Consider the following 21,445-nt stretch of genomic DNA (forward strand, 5'->3'; position numbering starts at 1 on the left):
CAGAATCCACTGACTAATCAGCGGTGTTTGACTGGTGGAGAGAACAGGTTGCCAAACAGCTTCTGTGAGACCTAACGACGTCCCAACAAAGCGAATATGTCAGATCTTTATTTATTTTAGTTGCAAGGCAATAGAGGAAATATGTTGTGAAAACGGAGGAAACGTGAAACAGAAGAAAAGTCACAGTTGACAGCGAGCATCAACGGACGATGCCTCTGTTTGTTGACAATCTTGTTGCCAGAGGTCGGCTCCTATAGCACCTCCTCCCCGATGACATCACATGCAAGACGACGGTTTTGATTTGACTGGAAACAACGTGTAGTCTGTGAAACATTTTTTTATCTCATTTTAGAAAAAAATGAAATAATAAACAACATGACCCATGAATCTTTGCATCTGAACTATTAATAAAATTCATTACAGATTTTTGAGAATAAATACATTTACACAAAACGTTATATTTGTGATATTTTTTCTGTTAAATATCAGTAGTCTGAACTAGGAACTCGATGTTCCAGATTACCAGTTGAAGTTATTCTTCTTCGGATGTTTTTTTTAGGTTACTGAGCAGATTTAGGAGCATCATCGGATCATAAACCTTAAAGATAGACAGATTAGACAGTTGTAGTTCTTTAAAAATCAACATGATTTGTTCAAATACTCAAATTCTCAGCCCTAACCTCAAAAGCTGAACATGAAATATAAAGATTTAAAGAAAACTTTTTAACTTGTGGAAGGAGGAAGGAATCCTCATAAAGAATGTGGTGATGATATCATAGGCACTATCGATTTGTTGTGTTTTTTTTATTAAGGTTCAGAGAGGTTGTTTCCATTATTTTCACCCCGATGATAAAGTTTTGTCAGAGTCTAGTTTCCTCCACAGTGTCTGTGTTTGTTTGTTTCTGTGCCATCTGAAGTCTCTCACTTCACTGTGAAGTCGCTTCAGAAGAAAACAGAACAAACACAAACAGCTTTACTTTCCTCTTCTGGTGCTGACAGAGGATCAGTTCTTATTTTGGCTTCTTTCTAATCAGGCGCTGAACTTCAGTTGCTGTTTCATTCCCTGAGCTTCAAAAAGACCCAAACTTGTGACCCAGGTGGACTTCAGGGGCTTGTTTTCACTTCCTGTCCGCCTCCGAGGGTCAGATTTCCTTTTTAAAGCGCTTTAGACTTTCATTTTGTCCAATTTAAATCTGTTTGAGCTCAGCTGTTTACCAGTGTTGGATGTGGAAAGCCTCGTTCGTGTAAAAGCTTTGTAATTGATGTTGGACCAGTGGACTCGTATGTGGCTGTGTGGTGCCATTAAATAAATGATTAATGGGACCCAGATTCTCACGCCTCGATTTACATTTTTAATGACTGTTTATTTGTGTCATTATTTATCAAAATGGTGCGGTTTTGTATTCTTTAGGTACTGTTATGTGTTAATAGTTGATTCTATAATTGTTACCCAAAGCTAACAAGTATCTTTTCCAAAGACTGTATGTAAGAAGTGGACAAAGTCATAGTCACTCATTGGTTTGTCGTCTGTTGTTATGAAGCCTAGAGCTCGGCATTCTTGTTGTCGCCATCTTGGCTTTTTGCAACCAGGGAATGGAAGTGATCATATCTGGACTGAGGAGGAGAAACGTAGAGACGCCGTATACGTCTCTGATAGAGACCTGTCAATCACATTAGCCCCGCCCCTAAAGCATCCCCTGCTTTATGGTCTGTTTGACTCTAAATGGAGCATCATTTACTAAATGAACATCATGCTGTATTGAAGAAGACTTGAAACTAGAGATTGAGACCATAAACTCATGTTTACAATGTTTACTGAGGGAATAAATCAAGAGAGAAGTAGAGTCATTTTCTCATAGACTTCTATACAACCAGAGGAGTCGCCCCCTGGTGGACAGGAGAGAGAATGCAGCTTTAACACATGAAGCATCGGCTTCACTTTTCAATATTTTTGAAACAAGTGGAAAAATCTGACAGTGTGTTTAGAATATTTTTATGGCGATTAACTTTCCTTAAAATGGGCTTGAAAAAAGGCGGAATAAAGCACATTGCTGTCTTCAATTAAGATAAATGAGACTAGATTTTAGAAAATGTATGAAACAAGTTGATTATTTAACTGGAAACTGGTTGAAAAAATATTAATAAATATATATCAAAAATGTAGTTTTACATGGTGAATATTACTAAATAAATTCCCTTTTAGAGACATTTTCGGAGATAAGACGACCCAGATATCATAAATTTAGTCTTTTTTAATTTGAGGTATTTAAACATGTAATTAAAACCTGAGTTGCTGCCTGGTTTTTGAGTTATTCCCTCTCTCAGCGTGGCAGAGAGAGGGAATAACTCATTCTAACTTCATCCTGAGATGGAAACTGAGCAGCGACAGCAGGAGTCTGATAGGATTTTATCTGGAGGGCGAAGCTGTTTATTGTCCAGGAAAGAGACAGATGAGAGTAAACTGAGCTTTACTTTAAATAAGACAATCCGAACGATGACGGACGCGTGCTGTCTCCTCAGATGGATTTCTTCTGTCGTCGCTCAGCCGGGCAGAAAGCTCGAGGCTGTCGCTGGGAATGACGAGCATCAATCACTGTCTCAGGAAACTCCCTGAGACGGCGAGGAAAAAACAGGGAACGAGTCCTCTGATGTTGACGTGTCCACACACAGATGTCTGTCCTCAGAGTGATAACAGGGTCTGATCCGGCCTCACTGGGGCTCAGCAGGCAGAAGTAGAGGTCCCATGTTGAGGGTAACGAGCGCTGTCATCGGGTCGCCATCCGTCAGGACGCCATCCACCTCCAAATTGATACATCAGCGTTTTGATGCCTCTTTGCCGGAGACAGTCATGTTTTTAGGTTGTTAACGCAATCATTGCGGAATTTCTCCAAATTTGGCACAAGGATGGTTCAAGGATGAACCAGTCGGTTTCCTCCGGTTCTAAAATGTGAAGCCGATGCTTTAGTGTCTTAGATGCCGAAGTGTCTTAAACTTGCATTCTCTCTCCTGTCCACCAGGGGGCGACTCCTCTGGTTGTATAGAAGTCTATGAGAAAATGACTCTACTTCTCTCTTGATTTATTCCCTCAGTAAACATTGTAAACATGAGTTTATGGTCTCAATCTCTAGTTTCAAGTCTTCTTCAATACAGCATGATGTTCATTTAGTAAATGATGCTCCATTTAGAGTCAAACAGACCATAAAGCAGGGGATGCTTTAGGGCGGGGCTACACACTGATTGACAGGTCGACACCAGAGACGTATACGGCGTCTCTACGTCACTCCTCCTCAGTCCATATATGGTCACTTCTGATGACTGGAGACTGAGAATAAAAAAGACATCGCCTTGTTCTTTTCTCGGAAAGAGTTTAATGATTTAGTTTTATCTGCGTGTTTGCATGAACAATATCCCCGTCCCCTGTTCATTTTAATCTAATTTCCCCCCAAAATGCATCTTGATAAACTTGATTACTCTATATCTATGAGTGAATTTTTTCCAAAGTGGCCCCAAACTGAAGATCTCAGCTCAGATACTTTTTTTTTTTCCAAAGTAAAAGCCCTGTGTGGAGCTGTGGAAGTAAAAGCCCACATTGAAGACCCCCTGCGTTGCTTCACATTGATTGTTTCTCAGCGGCTGATAGCAGCGTTGTTGTGAGGATGGAGATATGAGCGTACGACGTGCTTATTGTCCGGGTGTCTAATTAGGCTGATAATTAAAATCGTCGTCCTCCAGTCGTAGCAGGACGTTTGATTTCTCTCTTAAATTGATTTTTAATAACATGAGCAACACACGCCTTCTCAGTTGTTATTCATTTTATTCTTACTGCTGTAATTTGATGACGTCAATCTTCTTAGCCACAAAGCTTCAGTCATAATGCTGTTTTTCTGCTCAAATCACAGGACGGATACATTAAATACATATATTAGAGGAGCTGATGTGTTTTAATGGAGCAGCAGCTGACTAACCTATGCTGCTGTTCATAAAGCCCCCAATGCATCACTAATGCTAATGGAGGTCCCTCATTATATTCCCATGCAGCGTCAGTTCAGTTAGCCTTTACCGTTGAGTGTGTGTGTGTGTGTGTGTGTGTGTGTGTGTGTGTGTGTGTGTGTGTGAAATATCATAGTTCATCTCAGCGTCACCTTCATGAATCTCCAAGATTTCAGTTCTAATCCGGCTGCTGTCACACAATCTGTCTTCACATAAGATCTTTGATTTTCTGTTTCCTGTCGACACTGTCGGGAGAGAAAGGAAGGTTTTCAGAAGGGAGTTTGGTATGAAACGGAAGCAAGTCAAACACAGAAATAAATACACATTTATGTCTCCATTTTTTGTGTCATATTTAAATGAAATGTGTTTAAAAGCACCTTATTTCATTGATTTGTTTTAATTTAGACATTTTAAATCCTTAAATTGGTTTATTGAGTATGAGAGGTTTTTTTTGGCCAGTTTAGTTTCACTTTCTTTTCTCTTTCTTCTTGGGCGAGTTAGTCTTTATGTCAGATGTGAAATGATATGTAATGAGCAGTGTTCCCTTTAGTTGTTTTTTTCTCTACACTTATACGCCATATTTCCCAACTCCCAGTTCGATGGATTACACAACAAAAATATATATTATTTAAATGTTTGAGATAATGTCTTTAAATTGTTGAGGCAAAGCTGTTTTTTCCGATTTTTCTGTGTTGTAGACATTTTGGATGGCCTGGGACAATAATATGAATTTCAGCTTTTTCTCATGTAATTTCACGACACAGTTAATGTTTAGAGACTGACTGTTGTTCTATAGACACTTGTTAGCAACCACATTTCTAACAAAACATATCAACATGTATACATAGAAGAACAAAATGTTAAAATCTCTTCAGCTGTGTGTTCACCGCAGTGCTTATTTCAGGCATTCAACCGATAACCCATTCAGAAAAAACTAGTGGCGAGGGAACTGTAGAAGTCTAGAGACTCATTCCTGCAGCGTCCCGATCAGAAAGACACTTAAATGTTTCTGTCTGGACTTGAACCAACGAAGAAATCTGTAACATAACCGTCGGACAAACACCTAAGGTCTCCAAACACCCAGAGACGCTTCAGAAGCTCGGACGTGTTCTTTGTGCTGATAAATAAACTTCCTCTCTGACGGATAAACCTGCAGCTCTCAGACAGCTTTCTATTTACAGTACAGGCCTTTAATTTGCCGAGCGAGTCGAGCCGTCTGACATTTGTATTGCCGCCGTGCCCTCGGCCGTCCGTCTTCCTCCCATCCGCCGCAAATCCTGATGAGGCGTCTGGGCGGCGCTCGGTCCCGACAACGTGCCGGCCTCCTACGCCTGAAGTGAAATCAATCGGCCCTTCAATCTTTCTCTAAAGGACCATTATCAGGCCTCCGCCGGGGCCTGTCTGCTGCAGGATCTACGACCTGATCCGCCTCCCTAATTCAGAACAGCAGAGGCTCGCTAACTCCACTCTGACAAGGAGCGGAACGGCAGCGGGAGGAAGGTCAGGGTTGGAGGTTCAAATCCCAACAAATCTGTTAGGGAGCGACGATTAATGTTTTAAAACCCATCCTCCCTGACACCACATGACCAAGTGGAAGATATCTATTGGTGGAATACCACTTAAAAGATCTGTTCGACTCACTGACGAAGGCTTGACGCCAGATAAAGACATTGTAATTGTTTAAAAATGGAGATTTAACATTTTGCTTGTGGTGATGATTTCTATCTTCCAGTTTGTAGTTTGGGTGTAAGGCGTATTTATACATTTCATACACAATTTGCTTCACACAATGTCACTTTACACTCACACAGTGCAGAATATAAATGTGCAGCTTCATAGCTCTTGTCTACTACAAATGACCTTTTCATGCTACCAATTTAAAACTGCAAATCCGTTTCGAAAGAAACCTAATCTGATAAGTTAAATACATTTTTATTTATTTTTTATTTGATGAGGAAATATTGCCAACTTTTAACTTACGATCAAAATCACATCAAATGTGACATGCTCATAGTAAGGGAAGTTCTGAGGTGAAAGATTTATTAAGTTTAACTTTTTTTTTAAATGCAGTAATGTGCAGAGAAACTATTCCAAATGTCATATTGTTAAAGGAAGACAAACCTTTTAATGGAAACAAGATTTTATCATTTTATCAAATATTAGGACTTCTTTGGTGGTGTCACATATTCAACAAGACAAATTCAACATTCAACGTGTATTATAATGTAGTTTGGTAGATTAAATAAAGTAAAGTATTGCAGCAAGGCCAGTCCTGACACAATATTATCAGATGTGTATTATTAACGTGATATCCATATTTCATTTTTTAAATATAAAGGTTTTTATCACGACCCTTCTTCATCTGCCCTCCTCTTCTTGGGAGTCTTTTTGGAGTGAAACACTTGCAGGAAGTTTTGAGTTTTATTGTCTGCAGCTTGTCAGAGATTAAACCAAAAAAAGTGAAGCGACTGTAAATAATTAAAGCTGATGTTTTCTAAGTAATAATTTGCTGTATTCTTATATTAATTCGATGCAGTCTTATGGGTACAATGTGTCGGTGCTGTTGGAGAATTCAGATTTGTACTTGGAAAAAGTTCCTTGTATCAGATTTAAAACGTCGTCTAAATGTCTTAAAGTACGCGTGTTCTTTCCCGCTCGTTTGAAGCTAACCTTTGACCTTCACACGTCTGCAGATCCCTCAGATCAGCTACGCCTCGACGGCCCCGGAGCTCAGCGACAACACCCGCTACGACTTCTTCTCCCGCGTCGTCCCTCCGGACTCCTACCAGGCCCAGGCCATGCTGGACATCGTCACGGCGATGGGCTGGAACTACGTGTCCACGCTCGCCTCCGAGGGGAACTACGGCGAGAGCGGCGTGGAGGCCTTCGTCCAGATCTCCAGAGAGTCAGGTAGGAAAAAAAACCAACAACCTTTGAGCGGTGAAATCTTAGAGAGTTAGTTTCACTTGGAGATTAATGAAATGTCCCCCCCGAGTGACGGAGGACATGCAGGATGAACAGCCACCGTGGGTTTTGAACTCGCCGTGCGTTGATGAGCGAGAACAGGAGGTCATGTAATTGACTCTCGATGTGATTACAGCAGAGGCCAATCAGACTCTGATTAAAACGTTATCGCACCCAAGAGCTCCGACATTAATGGGATTGTAAAGGGTGCGTTTGAAATTCATCAGCTGTAACATGCAAGTTTGAGATCAGCTGTGTGTGTGTGTGTGTGTGTGTGTGTGTGTGTGTGTGTGTGTGTGTGTGTGTGTGTGTGTGTGTGTGTGTGTGTGTGTGTGTGTGTGTGTGTGTGTGTGTGTGTGTGTGTGTGTGTGTGGACTCTTCTCTTAGATCACTTGTGTGATGATGCTTTAAGAAGAGAGCAAAATAAAAGGTTTGTGGTGCGTCTGACGGTAAAATCTTTGTCTTTTACGACCCCGAGATTACTTCCTATTCATCAAAAAACGAGGGGTGTTACGTTTTAAAAACCAAAATTGATCTAAACCTTCAATTTTGACTTTCGAAATCAAAAGCCAGTCTGTTCTCGCTCCAAACACTTTCGTCCAGGAGAATGTGGTTTGCGTGCCACGTCGGATGTCAGTCAACTGTATCTCGTTAGTTAGGTGAGTCGTTAGTTTAGGTTTAGAGCGTGGTTGCCGTTGGTTTTGGCACATAAAACAGATGATCAGTTTTGATGTGTTTTCTTTCTCCTGTCACATTCTCTGTGGCCTTGATTTCCACTGCAATAGATAACTTCTCCTCAATGGAAACAGAACAATCATGGCTAGAAATAGAGAGAACTCAAATATGTCTTTTGTGCAGAATAATACAGTTAAAATGCCATAAATCATAAAAAAAGAAGGAAAAAAGTTCAATATCTTTGATAATTTATTTTACAAACATTTGAAAACAATGGAATCTATATATGCAACATTTTTTCCCAAGTGTTACATATGGTGGAAACAAATGGAATTGAACTATTTACATTTCTACAACCTCTACTTCCAGCCTCTCCTCTCCGCTCTGTGTTCAGCAGCCTGCAGTTCAGTACCAGATTGAAATAATCTGTTGGTCTCAGATGAATCAATCATGGCTTCTTCAGAATTAAATGTTTTTCACAGAATCTGGTTATTTCACATTGTTTATTCAGGGAGATTTTTCAATGAGACATGTTTAAAATGTTTTGGTTTTTTTTGAAGCTCTGTTTCAGTAAAAACATTTTCCTCTATGTCTGAGCTCCAATGAGCCTCATGTTTCAGCTCATGTTTCCTCTCCTTCCTCTGCATCTGTAACCGGGTTCATGACCTGGACGCTGCATGTTTACCTGTGACGCTGCATGTTTACCTGTGACGCTACATGTTTACCTGTGACGCATGTTTACCTGTGACGCTGTGTTTACCTGTGACGTTTACTGCATGTTTACCTGTGACGCTGCATGTTTACCTGTGACGCTGCATGTTTACCTGTGACGCTGCATGTTTACCTGTGACGCTGCATGTTTACCTGTGTTTACCTGCACGCTTTCATGTTTACCTGTGACGCTGCATGTTTACCTGTGACGCTGCATGTTTACCTGTGACGCTGCATGTTTACCTGTGACGCTGCATGTTTACCTGTGACGCTGCATGTTTACCTGTGACGCTGCATGTTTACCTGTGACGCTGCATGTTTACCTGTGACGCTGCATGTTTACCTGGACGCTACATGTTTACCTGTGACGCTGCATGTTTACCTGTGACGCTGCATGTTTACCTGTGACGCTGCATGTTTACCTGTGACGCTGCATGTTTACGCTGCCTGCGCTGCATGTTTACCTGTGACGCTGCATGTTTACCTGTGACGCTGCATGTTTACCTGTGACGCTGCATGTTTACCTGTGACGCTGCATGTTTACCTGTGACGCTGCATGTTTACCTGTGACGCTGCATGTTTACCTGTGACGCTGCATGTTTAACCTTTGTGTGTAAATGGAAGCAGCAGTAATCGTGAAGAATGGCTGTGATAGAAGCGTTTTAAAAAGCTTCATATTAATAACGAGACGCTGTGCAGAGAGCAGCTGTGGCTCCTCTGTGGGATCAACACACACACACACACACACACACACACACACACACACACACACACACACACACACACACACACACACACACACACACACACACACACACACACACACACACACACACACACACACATATCTTTTATATCAACAGGAATGAGGCGTGATGGTATGAAGCCTCTGCAGGAGTCTACCCGATCAGAGGTTGCATTTATTAGAGCTGATTAGCTTATAATGAGTGGATTGTTGGAAAGCACTTCTTTTGTTGAACATTCTGTTGTTTTTATTAAATTATCTTTCTCACCCGACAGATGACTCATTAAAAAAAAAAAAAAAAAAAGTATTTAAGCTCCTGGTGTGAAAAGCCTCATCGTGTCTCTATATTAATTAGACTCGTAACTGTTTCTTATCACAGCTACTATCACATCCCTTAAAGGAGAACTCCATCCATTTTCCCATCTGAGTCTGTTTACAGGTGTTGGGGAGTTCGACTTCATCTCCACTTCAGGCTACATTAGCCGCTAACTAACGGTCAAGTTGCATTGTGGGTTATGTAGGCACCTGGTTGTGTCCTTGGAAGAAGAATGTGCAGAAAATATGATATATGTGGTTCAGCTGCCTGCATTGACTCAATTTTTAACTGTCCATGGTGAGTCTATGCTATAGAAATGCAAACTCTTATTTTGCCCAGGAGATCGCTTTTCGCGGCTTATGGTTCGTATGTTATCTCGCGAAAAGTTATTACTACTTTTTGTTGCTTTTTCCAGCAACAGGTGTCAATTTCCGCAGGTTACACGTATAAAGTCTTTTCAAAATAAACTTCCGTCTTCACAGGAAACAAAACTACTTATTGAGGTTTAGGAAAAGATCATCGTTTGTGTCGAAATAACTACGGAAGGAAGGTGACAAATAATCAACGTTGATTTTTTTTTTTGTATCACACGGTCAACGGACGGCGGCTCCTGGCTGAAATCAAGTTTGTTAGACCCTTGCATCATTTCCTTAGCCTAACCAACGACTTTTGTTGCCTAAACTTAACTAAGTTGTTTCCTGGAAAGACGGAAGATTATTTTGAAAAGACCATTTGCATTTAACAAGCTGCATTTCAAACTGTTACTGGACCCCGTCGGAAAAAGTAAGATATTATACAAACAGCTGTATGAGGATAAGTAAAGGGCTTCCATAATGATGACTTCTACTTTTGATGCTTCTTCTGATTATACTTGTATTTAAAGCAGCAGTGTGTAGGATTTAGTGGCATCTAGTGGTGAGGTTGCAGACTGCATCCATCTGAATACCCATCCGCTCAGTCCTCCTTTTGTAATCTTGTAAAGAACTTCGTGGCCTTCAGGTGACATGAAACTGAAAAGGCTCTCTCTAGATCCAGTGTTTGGTTTGTCCGTTCGGGGCTCCTGTAGAAGCATGGCGGACTCCGTGAAGAGGACCTGCTCCCTATGTACAGTACCAGTCAAAGGTTTGGACACACCTTCTCATTCAACTACTTTGAAGAATCTAAAATATAAAACATATTCTGGTTTGTTGAGCATTTGTTTGTTTACCACATAATTCCATATGTGTTCCTTCATAGTTTGGATGTCTTCAATATTAATCTACAATGTAGAAAAAAATGAAAAAAAATAAAAACCATTGAATGAGAAGGTGTGTCCTACCTTTTGACTGGTACTGTATTTTTCAAATTAAAGCTATAAATATTAGAAGCTTAATTTGTGGCCTATATTACATTTTTGTAACAATCACATTTTGCCCATAAAATACCCAAAATGAAACTTTGTTGACATCAGGTTTTTCCCAAAAAGCACTCATGTGAACCTACTTTTTTTTGTTTATATGATTTAAGAGGCACATTACATAATTATAGCCAATGCAGTGAACATCTGATCCAATTGTTATATCAATTACAGTACCAGTCAAAAGTTTGGACACACCTTCTCATTCAACTACTTTGAAGAATCTAAAATATAAAACATATTCTGGTTTGTTGAGCATTTGTTTGTTTACCACATAATTCCATATGTGTTCCTTCATAGTTTGAAAAACATTGAATGAGAAGGTGTTTCCAAACTTTTGACTGGTACTGTAGATATGAAGGAATCCTTCTAAGCTGACGAAAACACAACAATTCAACTTCAATCTGAGAGGACCTGTGACAGGAGGAGAGGTGGAGGAGAAACTAATGAGGACAACAACATGTGAAAAGGAAAGAAGGAGATAGAAGAGGAGGAAAGGAGCTGGTAAAGGAAAAAAGGACACAGATGTTAAAAGGAAGGAGAGAATAAAGAAGAAGTGGAGGAGGTGTGACGGCGTTGGAGAAGAAAAGGAGCCGATATCGAGTGAAAGGAGGAAACACATCTGTAAACTTTGACTTCCTGCGTCCACTGATGATGTCATCCAGCTGCTGAGACTGATGTTGCCGATGTCACACAGATTATAACGGGTGCAACACGACACAGGATCTCTGCCGCAGACCCCCTGTGCAACCCGTCTCCATGACAACAGCTGCAGAGCTCCCAGCGGCTTGAGAACAGATGGTTAAAAAAATAATGTGATCCCCCGGAGAGGAGTGGAGCTGGTCTGCAGCTGCAGGTGTGTGTGTTAACCTGGAAGTGGGCGGAGCTACGAGACTGATGACCATCTGTGATGTCACAAGCGGGTCGTCTGGGCTGCTGGGAGTTTGTTCCACCTCCAACTAATGATTTTAACAGGACGTGTGTGTGTGTGTGTGTGTGTGTGTGTGTGTGTGTGTGTGTGTGTGTGTGTGTGTGTGTGTGTGTGTGTGTGTGTGTGTGTGTGTGTGTGTGTGTGTGTGTGTGTGTGTGTGTGTGTGTGTGTGTGTGTGTGTGTGTGTGTGGACATTGATTTTTCATAGAGAAGCTTGAGAAGGAAAGGGGGAGTTATAGAAGGGAAAAGAGGAGGTATAGTGGAAGAAAGGAGGAGATGGAGAAAGAGAGGAGGAGAAGAGGATGTATGGAGAAGGAAAGGGGAGGTAGAGGAGAACATTTAGAGGAAGAAAGGGGGAGGTATAGATGATATGAAGGTGGGAGAAAAGAGGGGGTGGAGAAAGAGAAGAGGATGTATAGAGGAGGGAAGAGGAGGCAGATAAGGGAAAAGTTGTTGTAGTAAATGAGGTCGAGAACCTATGGTGGAAAAAGGAGCAGGTCTTAGAGGAGCTGGAGAGGGAAAGGGGGAGGTAGAGGAGGGGAAAGAGGCGAACTAGATGATGAGGAAAGGGTGAGGTATAGAAGGATTGGGGGAGGTAAAAGAGTGATGGAGAAGGTCGAGAAGAAAAGGAGGAGGAGAGGAGAACGTATAGAGGAGTCAAGGAGGAGGTAGAGGAGGATAGCAGGACGTATAGAATAGGAAAGGGGGAGATAGGGAATGGAAAAAGAGGAGTTGTAGGAAAAGATGAGGTCAAGGAAAACGTATAGAGGAGTCAAGGAGGAGGTAGAGAAAGAGGAAAAAGGGGAGGTAGAGGAGGAAAGTGAGTGTGTATGTGTTGAAATAGTGTTGACTTTAAAGGGACATTCCACTGATTCTACTTAATAGGACGAGTTGTCTGATCAGTTACTGGCCTTTAGTTATCAACCTGTGAAAACAGAAACATTCACTCAAGAACTCAAGTTACACATTTATTTATGCATTTATATCAATTAATCGTGAAAGAGAGACATCACACATTTTTTTGTAATGTTTCTTCACTCTTCTTCTTCCATTACTCGCTCCGGCAGCAGAGGGATGTTCAGTCGCTGCTCTCCTCTTTCCATTCTTCCAGATGAAGATCAGCCGATCCTCTGGACCAGAACTCTGCGACGGCTGTTAAAAAAAAACCGTCTCAGAGCTACAACCTTGTTTTTCCCCCCCGGTTTGCCTCCGTAATGAACCCAGGTGGGCTGACTTGTAGATGCTTGTCTCCACCAGGCCGAGCCGGGCCGCTCTGGACCGCTCTGTGCCGGTCCAGCTGGCAGATGAAGAGTCATCGACCTCATTGGCTATCAGAATGTGTCTCAGATAAGAGGACCATTTACATAATATGCAAAAAAGATTTCCTGGAACTTCCCCGTCTCAGTCGCCCACCCGATCACACTTCACTAGGACTATCGAAACCTCTTTAAGTAATCATATCCTCTGCTCGGTTAATCCTATTAAACACAGATTAAATATCTTTTCTTGTCCGTTTGCCTTTGAAGTCTTTGAACTCTCTTCCATCAGCTGCTGACGTTTTTTTCTTCTTCCTATAAAGCCTCGACCTCCTCTAAGCTCAGCTGATACTGATGCTTTTACCTGTTTTTTTACGGACAGAGAACAGGTAGAAAGATGACACCGATTAAACAGCTCTGTCACTGGAAACTGTGTCAATGTCCATGTTGGAACTCGTTGGTTTCTGTCTCCATTTCCAGTATGTGGGGCGATGGAGTAACCCTCATGGGTGAAAACCCACTTCTTTAAATGTGCTGTGGAAAGAAAACTGCTTTCACTGTGACGTTTGTTGCTGATGATGATCTATGATATATAAAAAGTTTCAAGTCTTCTTCAATAAAGCATGATGTTCATTTTGTAAATTATGGTCCCACTGAGAGAAAATAAACAGGCGGCAACCTTCTGAAAAGTGAAGCCGATGCTTCATGTCTTAAAGCTGCATTCTCTCTCCTGTCCATCAGGGGGCGACTCCTCTGGTTGTATAGAAGTCTATGAGAAAATGACTCTACTTCTCTCTTGATTTATTCCCTCAGTAAACATTGTAAACATGAGTTTATGGTCTCAATCTCTAGTTTCAAGTCTTCTTCAATACAGCATGATGTTCATTTAGTAAATGATGCTCCATTTAGAGTCAAACAGACCATAAAGCAGGGGATGCTTTAGGGCGGGGCTACTATGATTGACAGGTCCACACCAGAGCCCCATACGGCTTCTTTATGCCACTCCTCCTCAGTCCAAATATGATAACTTCTGTTTACTGGTTGTAAAAAAAAAATAGACCAAGATGGCTGTAATCCACGATGGCGATGGCCAAAACGACGAACTTGAGGCTTCAAAACATCAGTCCACAACCAATGGTTTACGTCACTATGACTACTTCAAATTCTTATATACAGTCTATGGTTACAGCCTAAAGATGGAGGTTATGGATAAGAAAGATAATCATCTGTTTTGACCGAGGACTCAGAGCATCTGTTTGGTTTCAAGAAGTTAATTCTCTTGTGCCGTCTCTGGAAATTTTAGTCTTTACCTTTTCACTTTGTAAAGTCTGGAAACATTTTGAGGAGAACAGCAGGAACTGCTAGAAGTGGGGAAAAATAAAAAAAACAGCGCTCCAGGACACATTCAGGAACCCGCTGTCAGCTCAGAGAAAAAGCGCTTTCACTGATGTCTTTTTCTCTCTATGGCTGGATCACGCTGTGCCGACTCATCTCACAGGTTCTCTCATCTGAATCCGGAGGTAGAGAAAGAAGGCGAGGTGAACAAGATGTTGGAAAAAAGATTGGTAGACAGAGACAGAGTGGGATGGATTTAATAAATTTCTTTACATTCATGATGTGTCGGACAACTGTTTTTTATAAATTATCTTCATCATTATTTGGGTTATTATTCCTACAATGCTCTGCAGACGTTCTGCTGGACCAGCGTTTATTTGGTTTTTGTGATATGGAAGGAATTGTCCCCACACCTGCTACAATATAGATCAATTATCTTTCAGTTTATTTCATTAAGTGTTCAAGAATAAGACGATGACAGATGTCTCAAATAAGAAGTTTCCATTATGGGACATTTTGGATGGTTTTGTTTGACCAACAGTGCTACAGGCTTCCAGTTAATATACATTAAAAAGGTAGTTACATTTATAAAATACGATGTATAGTTAAACTAGAAGGGCCCTCGGAGATCGCAGTCCTCCACCAAGGCTGTTCCCATAGGTATTAAATAATGCTCGTATCCACCTTGTAATCCGGATCCGCCCTAAAATATAATGAGTTCTTTCTTATGCAATGCTGCACCCATCCACCAAGTGTCACGACAATCGAGCAAGTCCTTTATCTGTAACCCTGCTGACAAACAGACAAACAAACCATCAAACTGAAATGAGAATGTCCTTGGCGGAGGGAAAAATAATGCAGAAAGTCTCCAGCCTTTTCGACTCGTGATTCCTGACAAAGAACATTTTCTAGTTTTGGCTGCTTGTCACATCTCGGATGTCTAGACTGTAAGTTGTTATCTGTTCCACAAAACAGACATTTCCCCTCTGAACTAATCAGATGGTTTCATTTAAATACTGTCTGTAGCCCAAAGAGGTAAAATGATCAAATACTTCCTAACAAAAACAAAGATTAAAGAAAACAAATTTGTGTACCAGAAGTTTTTTTTTTTTAACTTCTTTCCTCTCCCATTAATCAACTCACAAACCCTCAGATTTATCTGGTGACCCTTTTTAAATGGTTCGCTGGGAACCGCTTTACTTAACAAGCCGGCAACCTCTAGTTCTGAAAAGTGAATGATTATTTCACCTTAAAGCTGCATTCTCTCCCTGTCCATCAGGGGGCGACTCCTCTGGTTGTATAGAAGTCTATGAGAAAATGACTCTACTTCTCTCTTGATTTATTCCCTCAGTAAACATTGTAAACATGAGTTTATGGTCTCAATCTCTAGTTTCAAGTCTTCTTCAATACAGCATGATGTTCATTTAGTAAATGATGCTCCATTTAGAGTCAAACAGACCATAAAGCAGGGGATGCTTTAGGGCGGGGCTACCCACTGATTGACAGGTCGACACCAGAGACGTATACGGCGTCACTCCAAGACATTCAAAACGCCATACTTGTGGTTTCAAAACGTCAGTCCACAAACCAATGGGTGACATCACAATGACTAAATCCACTTCTTATATACAGTCTATGAACTAAACTACCTAACTGTATTTAAATTGGTAAAAAGTAGCTCCAAATGCAGCAGCTACAACAGTAACATACTGCTTCAACATTGATGCATCAGTATTAACAGTCTAACGATGTCATAAATGATCACTGGTGATGTTTTTAGAAGGAAGTGTTTGATAGAGCAGCTGTTTTTGAGCTGCGAGTAGAAACCAATGGGCTTTGAGCGGAGAGTCACAGACAGAAAGTATCTAGAAATGTTGTTTTTAGTCTTAATTGTTGAAAGTAATTAAATATAAGGTTCATGTTCATTATCTTATTAAGCTGCATTGTATATTTGTTTACATTTGTTTCCAATTCTTTGCCAATTTTGAGACGTTATGCTAATCCACAGTGATACTGCCAATACCGGCGACGATGTTAATATAAGTAAAAGAAAGTTCAAATAAATTGTCTGCCAGAGTTCTGCTGAAAATGCCACCAGAGTGTGCTGGTAAGGGGGGGGAACAGCAGGACTCACCGCTCTGAACATTGCCACCGCCGCTCCGTTGAGCCGAGAGCTTCCCCTCCAGGAGAACTGGGATCCTCCCGCTCTCTCTCTGGTTCCACAGCCGGCTGACTCCTGTTTGAACTCCTCTCCGTCTGAGGAGGCCCCCCCCCCCCCCAAAGCTAAATTCAGCTCCGCAGCTGCTAATTATGTTCTATCTCCAAATACAAAGTGAACAGATGTTGGTTTGAAAAGCTGCGTCGTCGTCTGTCGGCCGATAGCGCGGCTCGTCGGAGGGGTTTCTGAGAGCGGCTCTTTTGTTTGTTTGTTCTCTCGAGGTGTCATTTGTCGTTGACTTGAGGCTGAACAGTTCAAGATAATCACTGTGACGAGAGGAGCTCTGAGAGGAGCTCTGAGAGGAGCTCTGAGAGGAGCTCAAGAGTTTAAGACCTGGAGACGGAGAAACATCCGAACAATGAAGGAGTTACACAACCTTCACCAGGAGACGTTCTTTAAGGGACTAAACTAGATTTTCAATATCCAGTAATCAATATTCAAACTTACCTGACAACATTTGGGAAGCCATGTAGGAGAAATTCAAACTGTAGAAGAGCTTCAACTGTAAAACCATCTATGAAGAAAATAAATGGCACCTGAAACAGCTGTTTCACCTGTTTTCATGAACAGTAAATAAAGTAAGATTCTTGTTATCTTAGAAGAAGAGAAAATAATACAACTTTTAGTTTTGGAAACGTTTTAAAAGTGTATTTAAAGAAAAGTGCTTTGTGTTTCCTGTGAGTATTGCTGTTAATGTGAAGCTGTAGTAGTAAAAACAATTTGGTTTGCATTAGCAGTAACTTTATACAGCATTTCATAAAACTGCAATTATATAAATATAACAATACTTTAATCAGTGGGACATATGCTCGGTCACTATACCTCTTAATTTACATTTATTTAAATAAAAATCTTCAAGATTGACACTTTAAAGTTATTGTTTTGAGCTTTTATTTTGAATATACATGAAGGCTACTTTGTTGCAGCCATTTGGCAAAAACATCCTAATAATACCATCAAAAGAAAAAATCACAAGTGTTCAGAAATGTTCTTTATTCTTATTATTCTTCCGTTAGTTTTAGAAAATGAAAGCTAAAAATATTCATATGTGATAACTTCAGTCATCTGTTAGTAAACAGAGATCAGCTGATCGTCGGCGTTTATCTGCTTCCTCCTCGACTCTTTGATGTTTGAACACAGACGAAGTGTCACAGGAGAGTTCTCTTCTTCCTCCTCCTCTTCTTCTTTTCTCGGCAGCAAATTCTCCTCATTCAAACAGTTTTCAGTCAAAGTGTGTGTGTGTGTGTGTGTGTGTGTGTGTGTGTGTGTGTGTGTGTGTGTGTGTGTGTGTGTGTGTGTGTGTGTGTGTGTGTGTGTGTGTGTGTGTGTGTGTGCAGCAGATTAAATGGAGGATGTGATGGTGTTGTATTTTCCCTGACGTTGTGACAGATCAGTCGCTGTGGAAAGAACTCTCCCGTCTTTTATTTTTTTTCTCCTCCTCAGAAGAAGTGTGAAAGCCTGCAGGAGATAATCTGCTTTCCTTTCTCTTCATCCTCTCCCATCTTTTTCCTCCCGGACATCTTCATCCCTCAAACTTCTTTCTTTCTTTCTCCCTCTTGTACGAGACGTCGTTACTTTACTGTCTCGCCTCACTGTCGCCTGTTTTAAGTTGGTGCTTTTCATTTTTACCTTTTGCTTTCGTCCGTTCCAACCTTGTCCTGGTCGTCCAACTCTTTCCAAATCTCTCATTTATTTATTTCCATTTTTCCATTTTATTCTATTATTTGGTTTCTGTCCTCCTGATCTGCATTCAGCTGGAGGAGTGGATGAATATTTCATGACGAGGGATGCCTCCACCTTTCCTCCGCCTCGAACAAGATACCAGAGCAGAAAATGAATCATTTGTGGAAAGCAGCTCACCTTTTCCTCGAACAAATAAAACACTTGTCATCCATTAGCGGCGGCCGATCGAACGACTGCAAGCACTCAAAGGAAAAGGCCTCACATTTGAAAAGGTTTGACTCAGGAGGTCAAGAACAAACTGCTCAAAGGAAAGGACAATGCTTATTTTCACGAATGCAAAAAAAAAAGGATTTATGTGAGAGATATTCATACAAAACCAATCAGATAGTTAAGTCATGTTTCTTTGCCAAACATATGATGAAAATGTCAAGCATTCAGCAAGAAAAAATGTCATTTGTATTGTTCTAAAGTTTCTCCGTCTGTTAAATTATGTTACAAGACTTGAGTGCAGTAATTGAGTGCACGAGTTTTCCAATCGTCCTCCTCCTCATCTTACTTAGTGAACAATCTGAGGCATCAGCAGAGGTTGACATCACCGTGACAACTAAAAGCCATCTAGACGGCCTTGATAGAGATAAGAGACAGAAACAGGAAGAACCAATAGGATCATATGTCTAACACAAACCACAGTCACTAAAATTCAACGTCCTCTCTTCACTTTGCCGAGATTGACCAAGCCAAAATCTACGTTTTTGTTTTTGTTTTAAAATAACTGAAAATAAGAAAAGTTTTTAGTTCATGGATATCATTTTCATCGCTGTTTATCCAGTACAGAGATAGAGCCAGGATGTGTTTATCCTAGCTTAGCACAAAGACTTGAAGCAGGTGGAAACTGCTAGCCTAGCTCACAAAATAGGAAAATCCAACTTCTCACAACAGCAAGCCTTTTTGATTTACACGTTAACAATAGAGTTAAGACACACCTCAAACCTGACGTAAGGCTGAACATGTTCTTTTATTCAGCCTACTGTTTTCTTCATGAGTGATGTCGCTACCAGTCATTATTATTATGATGTATTTTTAAAGCTAACAAAAACGACAGACGGTTAAAAAGGACATTTTCTCTGTTTTTCTGAACATAACTGTTGACAGAGGCGCAGAAAAAAAGAAACCTTTGTTCCAATCTGTCTCTCAGTGCGTCCTCTTTGTTTAAAACGCTCTGGATAATTGGAGCTCTCTGGGTTTCCTGCAGCTGATGATGTATTCAGGGAAAGCTGCCTCCTCCGTCGCTCCCAGGACTCGGAGAAAGAAAGAAAGAAAGAAAAGGCTCCACAATGTGATCCTCGGTACACATTTGTCACTTTAACCGCACACCGGAGAAAAAAAAAGTGGTCCGCAGATTATTCTGATTTATAATTTCCTGTCATTGAAATGCTACAGCCTTACCGGGGAGCGGCTGTGGGGATTTCAGTTTCCAATAATAAGATAACTGACTTTAAGTTTTATTTGAGGGGGTTTGCATCCATTTTGTCTCTATAAACACTTTGTATTAAAGCAGCAGCAGGAAATATTGTGTTTACATCAGCTGTAATTCAACCAAGGCGGCAAAAGTTCTGAAAAGTGAAGCCAATACTGAAGTGTCTTAAAGCTGCATTATTTCTACTGTCCATCAGGGGGCGACTCCTCTGGTTGTATAGAAGTCTATGAGAAAATGACTCTACTTCTCTCTTGATTTATTCCCTCAGTAAACATTGTAAACATGAGTTTATGGTCTCAATCTCTAGTTTCAAGTCTTCTTCAATACAGCATGATGTTCATTTAGTAAATGATGCTCCATTTAGAGTCAAACAGACCATAATGGAGGGGATGCTTTAGGGCGGGGGCTACTGTGATTGACAGATCACTGTTGCTACCAGAGACGTATACGGCGTCTCTACGTCAATCCTCCACATTCCAAATATGGCCACTTCCTGTTCACTGGTTGCAAAAAAATGGCGACAGCCATAATCCAAGATGGCTGCGTCTAAATTGGTGAAATGAAGGCTTCAAGCGGCAGTCCCCAAACCAACGGGTGACGTCATGATAACTACGTCCACTTCTAATATACAATCCGTGCGCATAGTATTTACACAGCTAATGATTAAAATGTGAGTTCTATTGCCACCATGCTGTGTGATGCCATCATTCTTTTGTGTCCCCATCAACTGTCTTTTGAAAAAGTTGTGACAGTATGAAATATAGTGGACGTCTGACTCTTTGTCTTGGCTTTCTTAAAACGTCGGAAACAAAAGAAAAGACTTAAGCGTCATCAGCATACGGTTTTGTCCTTGTGTTTCAACTGAACATGGATTCTTTTTTTTTCATCCCTGTGACGGACGCACAGAACAACCTTCAGCTGTATCACGCTGGTCCTGACTGAGTCACTGTGATGAGCTGTTGCGCTGGATTTCATCACCCCCTCCCACTGTAAGAGGACAGACCTGCCCCACGCCGCCCTGACGCTTCACCCAGCAGCAGCAGCAGCATGTGAAGTGCAGGCGGAGGGTAACGAGGATAATGGATGTGACGCTGCAGGAGGCTCGCAGGCTTCAAACAAGCCTCCGGAAACGATGAAAGACAGAAACGGAAATGAGAGCTTGTTTTGTTTTCATCTCACATGGAGGATGACCTGAACCTGACCCCCTCACCTTAGAATGAGAGAACCATGCAAGAATAATCAGAACGTAGTATTCCAGAGTTTTGAGATGGTAATATACAAAGAGGTTTTGTCAGTATCAGTACAATCAGTTTCTCAGAGATATGTGGATACAGTTATGATATTAATCTAAACGAGCCCCCTGGATTTAATACAGTTTTTATTTTTTATTTTGTGGAAAGATATTTCATCTTACATTCAACACATCCATAGCAAGGTTTTTTTGTATTTAACGTCCCTTTGTTATTATTCAATGCTCTTTTAATTCCATAGACTGTATAAAGGAGGTAAACGTAGTCACCGTGACGTCGTTGGTTTGTGGACTGATGTTATGAAGTCTCCAGCTCTGCATTTTGGCCGCTGCCATCTTGTTGTTTTGCAACCAGAAGTGACGGAGAGTGAAAGCGAGGGTGGAGCTCAACCAAAACGCTGTATAAGACATTTTTAGGCGACCAATACGGTAACAATTAACTTTCATGAAGAGTTAAAACACTGTCAAAGAGTTAAAGTTGTAAGATGTAAAAACGCTG

The 21,445-nt window shown here is 41.0% G+C and overlaps 1 protein-coding gene across 1 annotated transcript in view; it reads left to right on the forward strand.

Annotated features, from left to right (window-relative positions):
- LOC129108674 (metabotropic glutamate receptor 8-like) overlaps nucleotides 1-21,445 on the forward strand; it is a 118,892-nt gene that overhangs the window by 30,948 nt on the left and 66,499 nt on the right. The window contains exon 2 of the mRNA XM_054620556.1: nucleotides 6,684-6,900. Coding sequence (XP_054476531.1) covers nucleotides 6,684-6,900 — 217 coding nt within the window. The remainder of the gene's footprint in view (nucleotides 1-6,683; nucleotides 6,901-21,445) is intronic.

This window comes from Anoplopoma fimbria, chromosome 19, assembly GCF_027596085.1.
Source record: "Anoplopoma fimbria isolate UVic2021 breed Golden Eagle Sablefish chromosome 19, Afim_UVic_2022, whole genome shotgun sequence".
Lineage (NCBI taxonomy): Eukaryota > Metazoa > Chordata > Actinopteri > Perciformes > Anoplopomatidae > Anoplopoma > Anoplopoma fimbria.